The sequence below is a fragment of the Phyllobates terribilis genome, unplaced genomic scaffold (assembly GCF_046119375.1).
Source record: "Phyllobates terribilis strain yellow unplaced genomic scaffold, ASM4611937v1 Scaffold_523__1_contigs__length_1222443, whole genome shotgun sequence".
Classification (NCBI taxonomy): domain Eukaryota; kingdom Metazoa; phylum Chordata; class Amphibia; order Anura; family Dendrobatidae; genus Phyllobates; species Phyllobates terribilis.
Window position 1 is genome coordinate 102,438 of NW_027363283.1, and position 15,337 is coordinate 117,774.

The 15,337-nt window shown below is 45.4% G+C and overlaps 1 protein-coding gene across 4 annotated transcripts in view; it reads left to right on the top strand.

Annotated features, from left to right (window-relative positions):
- LOC141231545 (uncharacterized) overlaps positions 1 to 13,896 on the top strand; it is a 50,581-nt gene extending 36,685 nt beyond the window's left edge. For 2 of the 4 annotated variants that reach the window (XR_012297869.1, XR_012297868.1), the window contains exons 3-4: positions 12,097 to 12,228; positions 13,087 to 13,896. Coding sequence is in view for 1 of the 4 variants with exons in the window: in XM_073667727.1 (XP_073523828.1) it covers positions 8,750 to 8,957; positions 12,097 to 12,228; positions 13,087 to 13,682 (936 nt within the window). In the remaining 3 variants the exon portion in view is untranslated. Of the gene's footprint in view, positions 1 to 8,574; positions 8,958 to 12,096; positions 12,229 to 13,086 lie in introns of those variants that run through there. The other 2 variants (XM_073667727.1, XR_012297870.1) reach the window with 2 other exon arrangements.
- Positions 13,897 to 15,337: the final 1,441 nt, after the last annotated feature.

The window sequence follows — 15,337 nt, forward strand, 5'->3', positions numbered from 1 at the left end:
AGTTGCCCTGCGCCAAGACACTCGCTAAGGCATTTGTTAAGGAGATTGTCAAGCTCCATGGTGTTCCCACGGATATTGTTTCTGATAGAGGACCTCAGTTTGTGGCTTGCTTTTGGCGTGCTTTTTGTGCAGGTTGGGAGTCCATTTGTCATTTTCGTCTGGTTATCATCCTGAGTCTAATGGACAGACTGAAAGAAAGAACCAGGATGTTGAGCAGTTTTTGCGTTGCTTTGTGGCGGACAATCAAGAGGTGTGGTCGGAGTTTCTGCTTCTCGCAGAATTTGCTCTTAACAGTCATACATCCTCCTCTGCTGGGTGTTCTCCTTTTTTTTTGTTGTACTGGGAGACATCCGTCTTTTGGTTCTTTCTCCAAATTGGGGTCGGCGGTGCCGGAGGAGGAGAATTTTTCCGGTGATTTAGAGAGAGTTTGGACTAATGTACGTTGTAACCTTCAAGAGGCTAACAAAAAGTCCAAGAAGTATTTTGACAGGAAACGTAAAGAGGTTTTGTTTACTGTGGGTGACATGGTTTGGTTGTCCTTGAAGAACCTGCGTTTGAGGATTCCCTCTAAAAAACTGGGTCCTAAGTTTGTGGGTCCATTTAAAGTGCTTCAGGTTGTTAACCCACCTGCTGTTAGGTTGGATGTCCCTACTTCCTGGAAGATTAATCCTGTATTTCATGTTTCCTTCTTGAAAAAGGCTGACGTATCTAATAGGGACGCCACTGTCACAGTTCCTCCTGTGGTGGAAGACGGCGAATATGAAATTTCTCGTATTTTGAATTCTAGATGGCATAGAGGGAAATTACAGTATCTTGTCTCCTGGAAGGGTTTCGGTCCCGAAGACTACTCCTGGGTAAGGACGGATGATGTCTCTGCTCCTAGGCTAGTTAAAGCTTTCCACAGGAGGTTTCCTCAAAGGCCTGGGCCTGGAGGATCAGGAGGATCCTCATAGAAGAGGGGGTTCTGTTAGAACCCTCCTGTTAGTTTTTGCTATCTTGTGTTTTGTGGCCACGTGACCACCTGCCTATATATTCCAGCTCTGCCCTTCTGGCTTTGCTGGACTTCAGTGTTGTTTGACTGTTTTGCTAGCCTGGTGCTTCGGTGCCTAGCTCTGTCAGTTTGCTTGGTCCTCTTGGACCTCTAGTACTTTTTGTCAATTTGTCTTTTGTGTTCTACAACAATTTCTGTTTAGGAAGTGTCCCATTTTTGTCCCAGTCCTTAGTTCTTTAGGAGCCCTTCCTTAATTCTATAGGTCTTCGTTCAGACTAGCCGAAGAAAAAAGTGGGTCTGTTGACTAGGAACAGGCAGCCCGCTACATCGTAGGGATTCAGCTTAGTCTTACTGTAGGGACAGCTTTCCCCTATCTTTCCTTATTTCTTCTTGCAGATCATAACACACATAGCCTTACTTTGTTATTTAGATAGACAGATAGATAGAGGGCTGCCACCAGGAATTTCAGGGCCCAATATTGGCAACATTTTCAAGCTCCCTTGAGACTCCGCCCAGGCTCCACCCCAGCTCCACCTCCACCCCTCGAAACTTCCACAGTCCCACCACCAAATATTGGAAAAACTCCACTTCTGCACCACGCCCTCACCAATCACAGATTTACAGTTCCCACTCAACCATATATCACATACATAGCCAGCAACTTTTGTTTTGGCCAAAAGATTTTTTTAATCAACCACCACGACAAGTTAGACTCTTTTGGCTGGGCCCTACTTTACTCTAACCTATTAAACCTTTCTTAAAATATCCAATACTCTTTTTAGGTATATTTTTATTTCTTTTTCTTTAAAGGAATGTGTCACATACATTTTTTAAAATGACTAATAATATCACATTCAAGGAACAAAAACCATCACACCATAGCCGGACCACAATTTACCATCACATAGTCACCAAATAATACCACATACAAGGTATACTGCCACACCATGACCAGACCACATATTACCACCACATAGTGATCAAATAATAGCACATACAAGGAAAAAATACCGCCACACCATGGCCAGACCACATATTACCACCACATAGTGATCAAATAATACCACATACAAGGAAAAAATACCGCCACACCATGGCCAGACCACATATTACCACCAAATGGTCACCAAATAATACCACATATACACTGTGTGCAGAATTATTAGGCAAATAAGTATTTTGATCACATGATAATTTTTATACATGTTGTCCTACTCCAAGCTGCATAGGCTTGAGAGCCAACTACCAATTAAGTAAATCTGGTGATGTGCATCTCTGTAATGAGGAGAGGTGTTGACTAATGACATCAACACCCTATATAAGGTGTGCTTAATTATTAGGCAACTTCCTTTCCTTTGGCAAAATGGGTCAGAAGAGAGATTTGACGGGCTCTGAAAAGTCCAAAATTGTGAGATGTCTTGCAGAGGGATGCAGCAATCTTGAAATTTCCATACTTTTGAAGCGTGATCACCGAACAATCAAGCGTTTCATGGCAAATAGCCAACAGGGTCGCAAGAAGCGTGTTGGCCAAAAAAGGCGCAAAATAACTGCCCATGAATTGACGAAAATCAAGCGTGAAGCTGCCAAGATGCCATTCGCCACCAGCTTTGCCATATTTCAGAGCTGCAACGTTACTGGAGTATCAAAAAGCACAAGGTGTGCGATACTCAGGGACATGGCCAAGGTAAGGAAGGCTGAAAAACGACCACCTTTGAACAAGAAACATAAGATAAAATGTCAAGAATGGGCCAAGAAATATCTTAAGACTGATTTTTCAAAGGTTTTATGGACTGATGAAATGAGAGTGACTCTTGATGGGCCAGATGGATGGGCCAGAGGCTGGATCAGTAAAGGGCAGAGAGCTCCACTTCGACTCAGACGCCAGCAAGGTGGAGGTGGGGTACTGGTATGGGCTGATATAATCAAAGATGAACTTATGGGACCTTTTCGGGTTGAGGATGGAGTGAAGCTCAACTCTCAGACCTACTGCCACTTTCTGGAAGACAACTTCTTCAAGCAGTGGTACAGGAAGAAGTCGGTATCGTTCAAAAAAAACATGATTTAAATGCAGGACAATGCTCCCTCACATGCATCCAACTACTCCACAGCGTGGCTGGCCAGTAAAGGTCTAAAAGAAGAAAAAATAATGACATGGCCCCCTTGTTCATCTGATCTGAACCCCATAGAGAACCTGTGGTCCATCATAAAATGTGAGATCTACAGGGAGTGAAAACAGTACACCTCTCGGAACAGTGTCTGGGAGGCTGTGGTGGCTGCTGCACGCAATGTTGATCGAAAACATATCAAGCAACAGACAGAATCTATGGATGGAAGGCTGTTGAGTGTCATCATAAAGAAAGGTGGCTATAATGATCACTAATTTTTTTGGTTTTTGTTTTTGCATGTCAGAAATGTTTATTTCTAAATTTTGTGCACTGATATTGGTTTACCTGGTGAAAATAAACAACTGACATAGGATTATATTTGGTTTTTATTAAGTTGCCTAATAATTCTGCACAGTAATAGTTACCTGCACACACAGATATCCTCCTAAGATAGCCAAATCTAAAAAAAAAACACTCCAACTTCCAAAAATATTAAGCTTGGATATTTATGAGTCTTTTGGGTTGATTGAGAACATAGTTGTTGATCAATAATAAAAATAATCCTCTAAAATACAACTTGCCTAATAATTCTGCACACAGTGTAAGGGACAAATACCGCCACACCATGACCGGACCACATATTACCACCACATAGTGACCAAATAATACAATACTGATCATTAATAAAAAAAAAAAAAAATACTAATATTACCATAAGTGCCATTATACACAGGAGCTCTCTACATAGTAGACGGTGTACAGTGATCACCAGTGACATTATACACAGGAGCTCTGTATATAGTGTCAGTGTACAGGTAATACAGTGATCACCAGTGACATTATACATAGGAGCTGTGTATATAGTGTACAGGTAATACAGTGATCACCAGTGACATTATACACAGGAGCTCTGTATATAGGGTCAGTGTACAGGTAATACAGTGATCACCAGTGACATTATACATAGGAGCTGTGTATATAGTGTACAGGTAATACAGTGATCACCAGTGACATTATGCACAGGAGCTCTCCATATAGTGTATAGTGTACAGGTAATACAGTGATCACCAGTGACATACACAGGAGCTCTGCACATTAGTATATAGTGTCATTGTACAGAGAACACACTGACTCACAAGTGACGTCTCTAGTTGAAGTCCTTCATCTTCGCTTTTTTTCACTTTCATCCAGCGCAGACCGACCTCACTTCTTCCAGCCAGGACTCGTCTCTGCATAAAATAGCACACAGTTATCTAGAGCACATTCCCCAATTTCTACATTACGCAGCTGAATACAGATGTGCACCCACCATTAATATATAATTAGTTATTATGCAACCCACCATTCCAAATACAAATTGTAATCCACCACGGCCCCCCCCACTAACTGTAAATAGCCACTTTCTCCACCCAATAAATATATAAATTAAATAGCACCTGTACTCTTTCCCAATTCATTACCAGTCACACTCCTGCATCCTCAACACCCCCCACTCTGTACCTTCCGCTCCCCCAATTCATTATATTTACATGAACCCCTCCACTCCAATTCATTATGTCATGTTCATGCTCTCTCCCAACCTGTATTCATAATCATTTATTCTCCCCCACTCCCAATTCATCATTTGCTCTCCCCCACTCCCAATTCATTATTTGCTCTCCCCCACTCCCAATTCACCATTAGCTCTCCCCACCCCCCATTCAACATTTGCTCTCCCCACTCCAAATTCACCATTAGCTCTCCCCACTCCAAATTCACCACTAGCTCTCCCCACCCCCCACTCCCAATTCACCATTTGCTCCCCCCATCCCCACTCCCCATTCACCATTTGCTCTCCCCACTCCCAACTCATCATTTGCTCTCCCCACTCCCAATTCACCATTTGTTCTCCCCACCCTCCACTCCCAATTCACCATTTGCTCACCCCACCCTCCACTCCCAATTCACCATTTGCTCTCCCCACCCGCACTCCTAATTCACCATCTGCTCTCTACCCCCACTTCCAATTCAACGTTTGCTCTCCCCACCCCCCACTCACTATTTGCTCCATTCACCATTAGTTCTCCCCACCCCCTATTCCCAATTCACCATTTGCTCTTCCCACCCCCAATTCATCATGTGCACTCCACACTCCCAATTCACCATTAGCTCTCACTACCGCTCCCTCCCAATTGACCATTTTCTCTCCCCACTCCCAATTTACCATTAGCTCTCCCCACCCCCACTCCCAATGCACCATTTGCTCTCCCCACCCACCACTCCCAATTCACCGTTTGCTCTCCCCACCCCCAATTCACCATTTGCTCTCCCCACCCCCACTTCATCATTTGCTCTCCCCACCCCCAATTCACCATGTGCTCTCCACACTCCCAATTCACAATTTGCTCTCCCCACTCACCTCTCTCAATTAATCATTTGCTCTCCCCAACCACTCCCAATTCATAATTTGCTCTCCTCACCCCCCCATTCAGCATATGCTCTCCCCACCCCCCACTTCCAATTCACCATGTACTCTCCCCACCCCCCAGATCATTATCTGCTCTCCCCACCCCCAATTCACCATGTGCTCTCCCCATCCCCCACTCGCAATTCACCATTTGCTCTCTCCACCCCCCACCTTCAATTCATAATTTGCTCTCCCCACCCACCATGTGCTCTCCCCACCCCCAATTAATAATGTGCTCTATCCACTCCTCACTCCCAATTCACCATGTGCTCTCCCCACCCCCCACTCCCAGTTCACCATGTGCTCTCCCCACCCCTTAATTCCAGTTCACCTTGTGCTCTCCTCACCCCCCACTTCCAATTCTCCATGTGCTCTCCCCACCCCGACTCTCAGTTCATCATGAGCTCTCCCCACCCCCACTCCAAAATCATCATTTGCTCTCCCCACCCCCAATTCACCATGTGCTCTCTCCCCCCCCACTCCCAATTCATCATGTGCTCTCCCCTTCCCCCACTCCCTATTCTCCAAGTGCTTTCCCCAACCTCCACTCCCAGTTCATCATGAGCTCTCCCCCAAGACCATTTAATTAATTCTATTAAAAATAAATAAATTGATACTTACCTCTCATATAATCCCCTGCAGCTGCACTTCTGTACTGGCATCTTGGCGCTCTATGCAGACGCGTACGCGATGATGTCATTGCGTACGCACCTTCACCAGCACGTCCCATAAGAGGCGGAGGGACTGCACGGCCGTTCAGGTTTTATGGCGGTGAGAGCTCCAAGGGTCCCGGCACACGATACCCCAGTGTCGGCATATAAGTAAGCAAAAAAGATGGTAGCACTTAATAGAAAATTACATAAAAAATGGTGTATTTATTGGCCCGTGTGAACAGGTGCCAATGTTTCGGCTCAAAAGCAAGTGGATTTTTAATGCAACCAAACAAGCCTCATCAGGTCTAAGAAATGTATTTATTTTAATAAAATAAACAGTTTGTATTGTGGAGTCTGCTCCACTTCAGAGTTATTACATATATTGGGAATAACTCTTTAACCCCTTCCCACTTAAGGTACTTTTTACTTTCCTGACCAAGCCAAATTTTTTAAACTAATATGTGCCATTTTATGTGGTAATAATTTTTTTCTTGACACATTGTAGTTTACGTTCGTGGTAAATTTAGGTCAATATGATAGACATTTATATAAAAAATATCGGAAATTTGATAAATATTTAGAAAAAGTCTCATTTTTGTACTTTGAATTTTGTATGCCAATGAAATGTCCCATCCCTCAGTTTTTCAGGACCATCTACACATTTGAAAAGATTTTGAGGGATCTATATGTCATGTATACACCTCAAAATATTCAAAACCGTATTCAGAAATTTTGTATAACCCACAGGGCTTCATGCAAAGTTAAATGAAAAATTACTTTTTATTATTATTATTAGCATGTGAAGGTATTTGCAAAGGGGGGTAGCAGAGGAATAGTGAGGCGAGAGATGAACCAGTCGAGCAGCAGAGTTGGGGATGGACTGGAGGGGTGCGAGAGTGTTAGCAGGTAGGCCACAGAGGAGGGTGTTGCAGTAGTCGAGGCGGGAGATGATGAGGGCATGAACAAGCAGTTTAATAGATTGAGGGTTGAGGAAAGGATGGATTCTGGGAATACTTTTGAGCTGGAGGCCACAGGAGGTGGCAAGAGCTTGGATGTGGGGTTTGAAGGACAGGGCAGAGTCAGGGGTTACTCCGGGGACCGGGGAAAGTGTGATGTCATTTATTGTGATAGAAAGATCAGGTGGGGAAGATATGCGAGATGAAGGAAAGATGATGAGTTCAGTGTGCGGAAACAGTTGGCTTATACTCGAGTATATACGGTATATACTTTAAACTGTAAAGTGTTAGTAACAAGGCAAATCAACAGTAGAACTAATAACAGTAAGCTTGGGATAGCAGAGAAAGTCTTTCACTATTTAACGTTAATGTTCTCTTCACAAAGGTGGTGTGCCCAGTCGTGTGAGTTTCCATGTAAGTTCTCTATGAAGCTCTGGCCCTAGCGGGGATCACTGGGTTTTCCGGCTAGGCCGCAAGTCTCTCTCTGATGTTCACTACTAGGACCAACCCTTCTCAATCACTATGTTTCCACAAAGTAAAATAATAGGAGCTATACTCACCTCCGGTGCTGGCACTATTCCAGCTGGATCACTGAGGGGCTCCCGCAGGAACTGAGCAGTCAATGTCTGTGATCCTAGCTGTTATCTTTAATTAACGCCTTTGATGCCGCAACCTATAGTATCAGTGGCATCTAGGTTGTCAAATAAAGGTAGGGGGCTCTTTTAGTCAACCAACTCACACAATGGCCCCCACAGCTGTAATTGTAAATCATGCCGCGCAGCATCGTGCAATAAAGCTCAACCAGGTTCACATTCTGTAAAGGGACTAAAGTAAAAAAAGTAAAAACCAAAACGGTTTATAGAAAAAAATAACAAATCCCAGGTCCCGTTCTTTGATGTGGACTTGGGAACTGAGCCGACAAATGATGGCTGCATTATTCAGCCATCATCTGCCTCTAACAGATGCGAGTGGAGGGAAGCGACCGTTAACCTGTTATATGCCGCTAACTATCTGTGATGGCAGAATTTACAGCGACTGGTCCAGGTGGGGCACACTGTTCTAACTGTCCCTGCATCATGATTGTGGGGTGCCAAAGGGTTGTCATGACAGCTTGAGGTTTTCTGAACACCCCAGTGCTTGTCATGACAATACTCTGTAGTATCGGTGTCTCTGCGCCTTGACAGGCAGAGACGCCGTCCCTCTTACCGCCGCGCTCCCCTCCCGGCGTCCTCCGGCGCTCCTGCTTCTGCCGGTGCGCAGCTTCCCGGGCATTGTGCTTAGGGCGCCCTCTTAAAGGGGCCGCGCACGCCGTCCTAAGGAGTCCCCGGCCAATGACCGGAGGACCTCTCATATAAAAGGCACCTCCTCCAAGATGGAGGTGCCCATGCAAGGTTGTAGCTTTGTGTGTTAAACTCTGCTTCAGCCCTCAGGTCCTGCTGCCAGCCTGACTACCAGTCCAGCCCGCCAGCTTGACTACAAGTCCAGCCCGCCAACCTGACTACAAGTCCAGCCCGCCAGCCTGACTACTAGTCCAGTCCGCCAGCTTGTCTACTCTCCAGCCCGACAGTCTGTCTACAGTCAAGTCCGCCAGTCTGTCTATGGGCCTTGCCCGCCTGCTTACCTGGAAGCACCTGCCTGTTACCTACCGTGCCTACCAGTCAGCTTATCTGGAGGCTCCTGCTTGTTATCTGCCGTGTCTGCCAGTCTGCCTACCCGGATCACCCGTCAGCCTGCCTGCCGTGCTCATCTGCTGTACCGGTCAGTTCCTGCCTTCTGACCCGTGGGAGTCACCTGCTCTCATACAAGGTTGGTCCCAGAGTAGCACCTGGTCTCTCTGCTCGGTCTTCCCTGGTCACGGAGTCGATTGAGCCGCCGTATGACCTTGGTCAGTCCGAGTTGACAGCTACTTACGCCCCTCTGGTCCCTCCTTGCACCGCAGCACAGAGGTTCCACCACCCGGATCCGTAACATACTCCTTTGAACACATGCCTGTGGAGAGTAGGAGACTGTGATTTTTGCTACATACTGAAGCAGGGCTGCCACCAGGAATTTCAGCACCCCATACTGGCAACATTTCCGGGCACCCTTGAGACTCCACACCAGCCCCGCCTCCACCCCTCAAACTTTCCACCGTCCCACCTCCCACTCTTGGAAAAACTCTGCTTCTGCACCTCGGTTTCACCAATCACACATAAACAGTTCCCATCGAACACCATATCACATACACAGCCATCAGCTTTTGTTTTGGCCAAAAGATTTTTTAAGCCTGCCACCACGACAAGGTAGACTCTTTTGGCAGGGCCCTACTCTACTCTAACCTATTAAACATTTCTTAAACTATCCAATATTCTTTTTAGGTATATTTTGCTTATTTTTCTTTAAGGGAATGAGTGACGTACATTTTTTAAACTAATTGAAACCAGATTGTGATAATTTTTTTATAATCTGTATTTCTGACTTCAGATTATTGTATCCTGTTTTCTGTACATTTATGGAAATCTGCTGTCTTGCCTGTTTGGAGATATGAACAATAGACATATGGATGTATATATATCACAAGACAAAATATGGGAGTCTAATTCCTAGGGAGAGTTTTCTATACATGTTCTCATGTTTAGTGACATGCAGATGTCATTGTGCAGGAAAGGGGAAGAGGTGAGCTGTGACACGACCTAATGTGAATGGTGGATTCTGTTATCTCTCATTGTAATCCTGCTGGCTATGATAATGAGGTGACTGCTGAAAAGGAATCTCTTCTGGACGTGTTATTCTATTAGAAAAGCAATTTCTGTTTATTTATTATTTATGATATAAGGGGTGACAAACTTTAAAGTAAATTCTTCCAAAAAGTTAAACTATGATTAAAAGGATTGGCAATTTTCTGGTTATTCTTTACCAATGTGTTTGAGATGATGATAAGGCACTTAGTATTATGGTCTTTCTTGAACTTCGGCACTAAATACGAAATATGGGAAATAGACTATATTTCTATGTTGAATTTCTGCATTAAGGGCCTTTTAATCATCTCACACACACATTGGTTAAGAATAACCAGAACACGGTCAATGCCCTTAACATAAAAGTTTTGTAAAACATTCCCACTAAACATTTCGCTAATTAAATCGATTTTTCATAAGAGTCATTTAGTTAAATCCTTTGGTCAATTATGTAAAGTGCAAAATTATAATGTAACAAAACAAAGACAAAACGTATAACCAATTAATACAATGAAAATAAGGTCATTTTGTGAGGTCAGAAAACATATTAAAACAACAAACAGTTTTGCACACGATCTAAGGAAATGAACCATAATAATAAAGATGTATTTCCATAAATTCAAGAACAACAAACAATAGTGCGCTCTATCCTAAAAACTGAGCCCTAATATTAAATGGGTATTCCCATCTGGGGTACGGATAGTGCATCGCAGGGTCAGTCAGGTGCAGGTCTCAGAACTGAAACATTACTATCCGATCTGTTACATCTGTCTAATACTAGGACTTTGGGTCAGTAATCCCGCAGTCAGGCTAGGACACTCATCCATAATACAGGGGAACATACATGGCAATAACACACTAATGTAAAACTGGCTACATGTAGAAGATGTGAAGATGCAAATTTACATGTATGGAACAGGCAGTCGTTTTACCTGCTGGTTAGAAAAATCCTTAATCAGGTCTTTAATATTCAGGTGTCTGGCGAGCTCATGTTCAATTGACAGAAGGGCTCGGCTGTTTAACCGTTGTTCCGTCATTGTAGAATGCAGATAGTTCTTGAGAGTTTGCTAATGCTATCTCTCCTTCTGCTACTCAAAGTGGTTGGGTGATAAAAATTCTTACAATACACACCTCTCCAAATCTTGAAGCTCGAATTTGTAGATGGCGTTTAGTAAAGCCAGTGGACCAATGTTTTCTGTAAATGTAGCTTCATAAACTTTCCGAAGACGTTGCTACTCAGAAAGTAACGGTGATGTGAGATCTACCTGCCTTCCCATGGGTTGTTCCATCTCTTGCTATTATTTTGAATTATTTGGTTCTTTCCTAGAATGGGTGGTTAAGTATGAAACAGGTTCCTCCGCTATAATCCATTATCTTGACGATTTTCTTTTTGTGGGACCACCAGATTCCAGGTCCTGTCAATTTTTGCTGGACAATTTTATTTTTTTCGCGTCGTATTTTGGCGTTCCCTTATCCAGTGGAAAAACTTTTGCTACTACTTCGCTATCCTTTTTAGGAATTGAGATTGATTCCGTTGCCATGGTTTTTCGCCTTCCCTCAGAAAAAAATTCAAAATTGCTGTCCCAGATTGAAGGATTTTGTTCTGTCCTCAAAGTAACACTATGTCAAATGCAGTCCATGCTAGGCCTCCTTAACTTTGCTTGCACAGTAATGCCTATGGGGAGAATTTTTCCAGACGTTTATCCCTCTCGACCAAAAGCATCAAGCTTCCCCATCATAGAATTCGGATAAAACCTCCTTTGAAAGCAGACTTGCTGGTTGGGAAGGAGTTCCTCTTGTCCTATAATGGATATACATTCTTTTAGTCATCGGAATTGACTAATGAGGATCTCTCCCTTTTTTCCGATGCCGCTGGATCTACTGGTTTCAGTGTCATTTTTGGAGACCAATGGTGTGCCGAACCTTGGCCGGAATCTTGGCGCACTGAGGGCTGGGTTAAAAACCTTACTTGGTTAGAGTTATTTCCTATCATCACAGCCATTTCTTTATGGGGCCCATCCCTCAGGGATAAACGGATCTGTTATTGGACTGACAATATGAGTATTGTACACGCCATAAATCACTTGTCATCCTCATCTCCCCTGGTTATCAAATTACTCAGATTCCTGGTATTAAAATGCTTACGTTTAAACATCTGGTTTTAAGCCCGCCATGTTCCGGGTACAAATAATGTCATTGCTGATTCTCTTTCTCGTTTCGATTGGCAGAAATTCCGGGAATGTTTCCCCGCAGCCAAACCAGAGGGGCATCCATGCCCATCCCTCATGTGGGAGGTGGTAGAGAAAGATTGATGGAGTTGGTGAGATCTTCAGTGGCCTCATCTACATGGCGTTCTTACGGTAAGGCATGGAATGAGTGGCATAACCTATTTGGGGATAGATCAGCAGCAGCATCCGACGCTGCCCGTCTGGAGGTCACAATCGAATATTTACTTTACTTGCGTAGCATGGGTGTTTCAGGAGCCGTTGCACAGAACCGCCTATCTGATCTCGGTGTTTATTTTCGCCTCTTAGGTTGGAACGATGTTACTAAGGTTTTCATCATTCGGCAGGCTATTATGGATTGGAGGAGGGAGCACACTCGTCAGGAGAACAGACGGCCCATTTCTTTCAGTTTACTTACCCGCCTAATCAACCCACTCCCGCTGTCCGCTCTTCTCCTTTCAAGTCTGCTCTACTCTCTGCCGCTTTTTGACTCGCGTTTTTTGGTTTGGTGCTTTGCGCATTAGTGAATTGGTGTCCCCATCCAAGCGCACTTCAGGAGGACTCCAGTATGATGGTATCACTCCCTGTGACCGAGGTCTCCGTATCCACTTTCGGAAATCGAAAATTGACCCGTCCGGTATTTGTTCATGGGTTCCCCTTCTTACCATCCCCGGTCCTATTTGTCCTTTAACCCTTGTTAATAATTACTTATCATTCTGGCGATCTGGTGACTCCTTTTTCTCACATGAGGATGGTTCTCCTCTTACGGTTTTTCAATTTCAATCTAGTTTTTTTGGAAATGTTTAGCTTTCGTAGGCCTTCCTCTCAAGGTATTTGGTACGTACTCCTTTAGGATAGCAGCTGCTACCGAAGCAGCCCGTGCTGGTTTGCCTAACTCCGAGATCCAGCACATTGGTAGATGGCGTTCCTCCTGTTTTGCAAGATACATCAGACCGAATTTATTGCTTCACTAACTTTATTATCTCTTCATAGATGGTGTAAAACACACAGTGAGGATACTGGGCCACTCTTACATCTTCTGGGCATCCCAAAGAGCAGAACGTCGACCAGGTGGCAGAGGTCTTGGGTTCCACGGCATCAACGTTTTTTTGAGAGGAATAAGAGGCTTGACCTGGCCTCAGGTTCTTCCCGAGGTGGTGCGGATAGCTCAGACTGCTTCCTCTCCCTTAATTCTAGTCCTGCATGCGGGCGGGAATGATCTCTGCTCCTTTCACCTAGCGGAACTCCTCACAATCATGCGCTCCGACGTGGATAAATTCCACAGACTTTTTCCAGAGCTTACTCTGATTTGGTCAGAGGTCATGTCACGTGTTGCATGGCAGGGCGCGAGAGATGTGGCGGCAGTTGAACGTTCTGTGCGCACGCTTAATGCCCGCTTGTCCCGCTTTATCCGTTTTAAGGCCGGAGTGGTCATGAGGCATCACCAACTTGAGGGAGACAATTCCAGTCTTATGCTACCCGATGGAGTCCATCTGACGGAAATAGGGCTGGATATTTTTCTCTCCGGTCTCCAGGATAGCATAGAACAAGCTTTTTACCAAATGGGTGGGGGGCGGAGCGCAGTATAAATACTCCGCTCCTCCTTAGCGGTCATTTTCTCCATCTTGATGTTTTTTTCCGGGACGAAGTCTGACTTGCGCTGGGAGTCCAGCTGTGGCATATGGATTTGCACCCGTTTCAGCTGGCCAATAGTGCCTTAACCGAGTTTTATACCGGTTAAATACTGAGCATGTCCTTTTTGGCTGTGACCGACTTCTACCCATTAAAAGGAGTTTTGGTTAAGATCTGTGTGTTGTCGTTATTCCATGGGACTTTTTGAGGAAATATTGTTGTTGGGTCTCAGCAGTCTGCAGGGCACGTCAATCTTTAATTGAATGCCCCTTGACTGCTGTGCCCTGCTGAAGGGGTTAAATTGTGTGTCCCATGTTCTTTTTCTCCTCTCCTCCTGGCTTTCACCCAATAATCCTCTTCTTCCTCCCTCTTCCCCTCTTTATAAGTCCAGACCCTGTGTGAAGCCCAGCTGTGCTTGGTATCACAGATCCTAGAAGGGTGTATTGACGGATTCCTCCACAAGAGGCCCCCATAACCATTCACACATCTCCACCTTCCACCTCAGACCACCAGAGGGAGCTGTTAGGGATATATAAAGAAGGGAAGGTGGAGCCAGGCAGTCAGTTCCTGCAGAGTGAGACACAGAAACAGGGCAGTCTGCAGTGGAGCTCAGTGACTCCGCAATTCCTCTGGAGAGTTCAGTTAGTGCAAGCCTGAATACAGAGTTGAGCCCGGTTGAGTCGTAGCTCAGAATAGTGAGCTTAGGTGTGCCGGCGCCATAAGATCGGTGAAGCGCGGCAAGCTGCCGTTAGTGCGAGTAGCCTATTGAGGGCCCGAGTAGGCCGAAGGCGAGTAGAGAGAGTTAGTACATAGGGGGCAGAGGAGCTTAACTAGCTCACCCCGAAGAAGAATTTACCGGACACCGGGTCCGAAGCTTACCGGGATATCCACGACCCAGTAAGATATAACCGGAATCCCTGGAGAACTACAAGTCCCAGGATCGCTAAAGGGCTGATACGTACCAGAGCCAGGAGACACATAGGCCCCGTAGGTCGGGAGAGTGCACTCCAAGAGAAGGCCCTACCACAAGGACAGCCAGCGCAGGACAGAGACAAAGTTAGGCCTAGCTTCAGGCAGGTCAGAAACTTACTAAGCAGAGGCAAGGAACAGGAGGCCCAAAACCCGCTCATTGGGGAGGATCCGGACATACACCCTTCACCCTACATTGCTCCGGGGAGTGCCTGAATTTCCATCAGTAAAAGGTACTGAAGTGACTATCGTGTCTGTCCCTGTTCTTGCTCTGACGCGGCTGAGTCTCTCTGTCCTGCATACCCCGTCATACACTGCCCTGAGGCCTAGCTCCATCTGTGGGAGCTATACCATCCAGCTGCCTTATCATTGGCCTCAGTGGACTGCGCAGCGCTGGTGATCCTCACCAGAAGCCACAGGTGGCGTCACGAACTTTTATAAACTTAACATCTATCAACGCCTTTTTAAAGAGAGACCCCAGAGTACGGGCCCGGGAGCCGACCACCGCGACCTCCTTAAGGCTAAAGGCCCGGGTAACCGAGTCTTCCCCCATCCCCTGGGCTAGTCATCTCCAACTGGCGTCACGAACAGGATTACGTGCCCGCTGCAACGACAGAGTGTTGTGCCCGTTGCCACCGGGTAC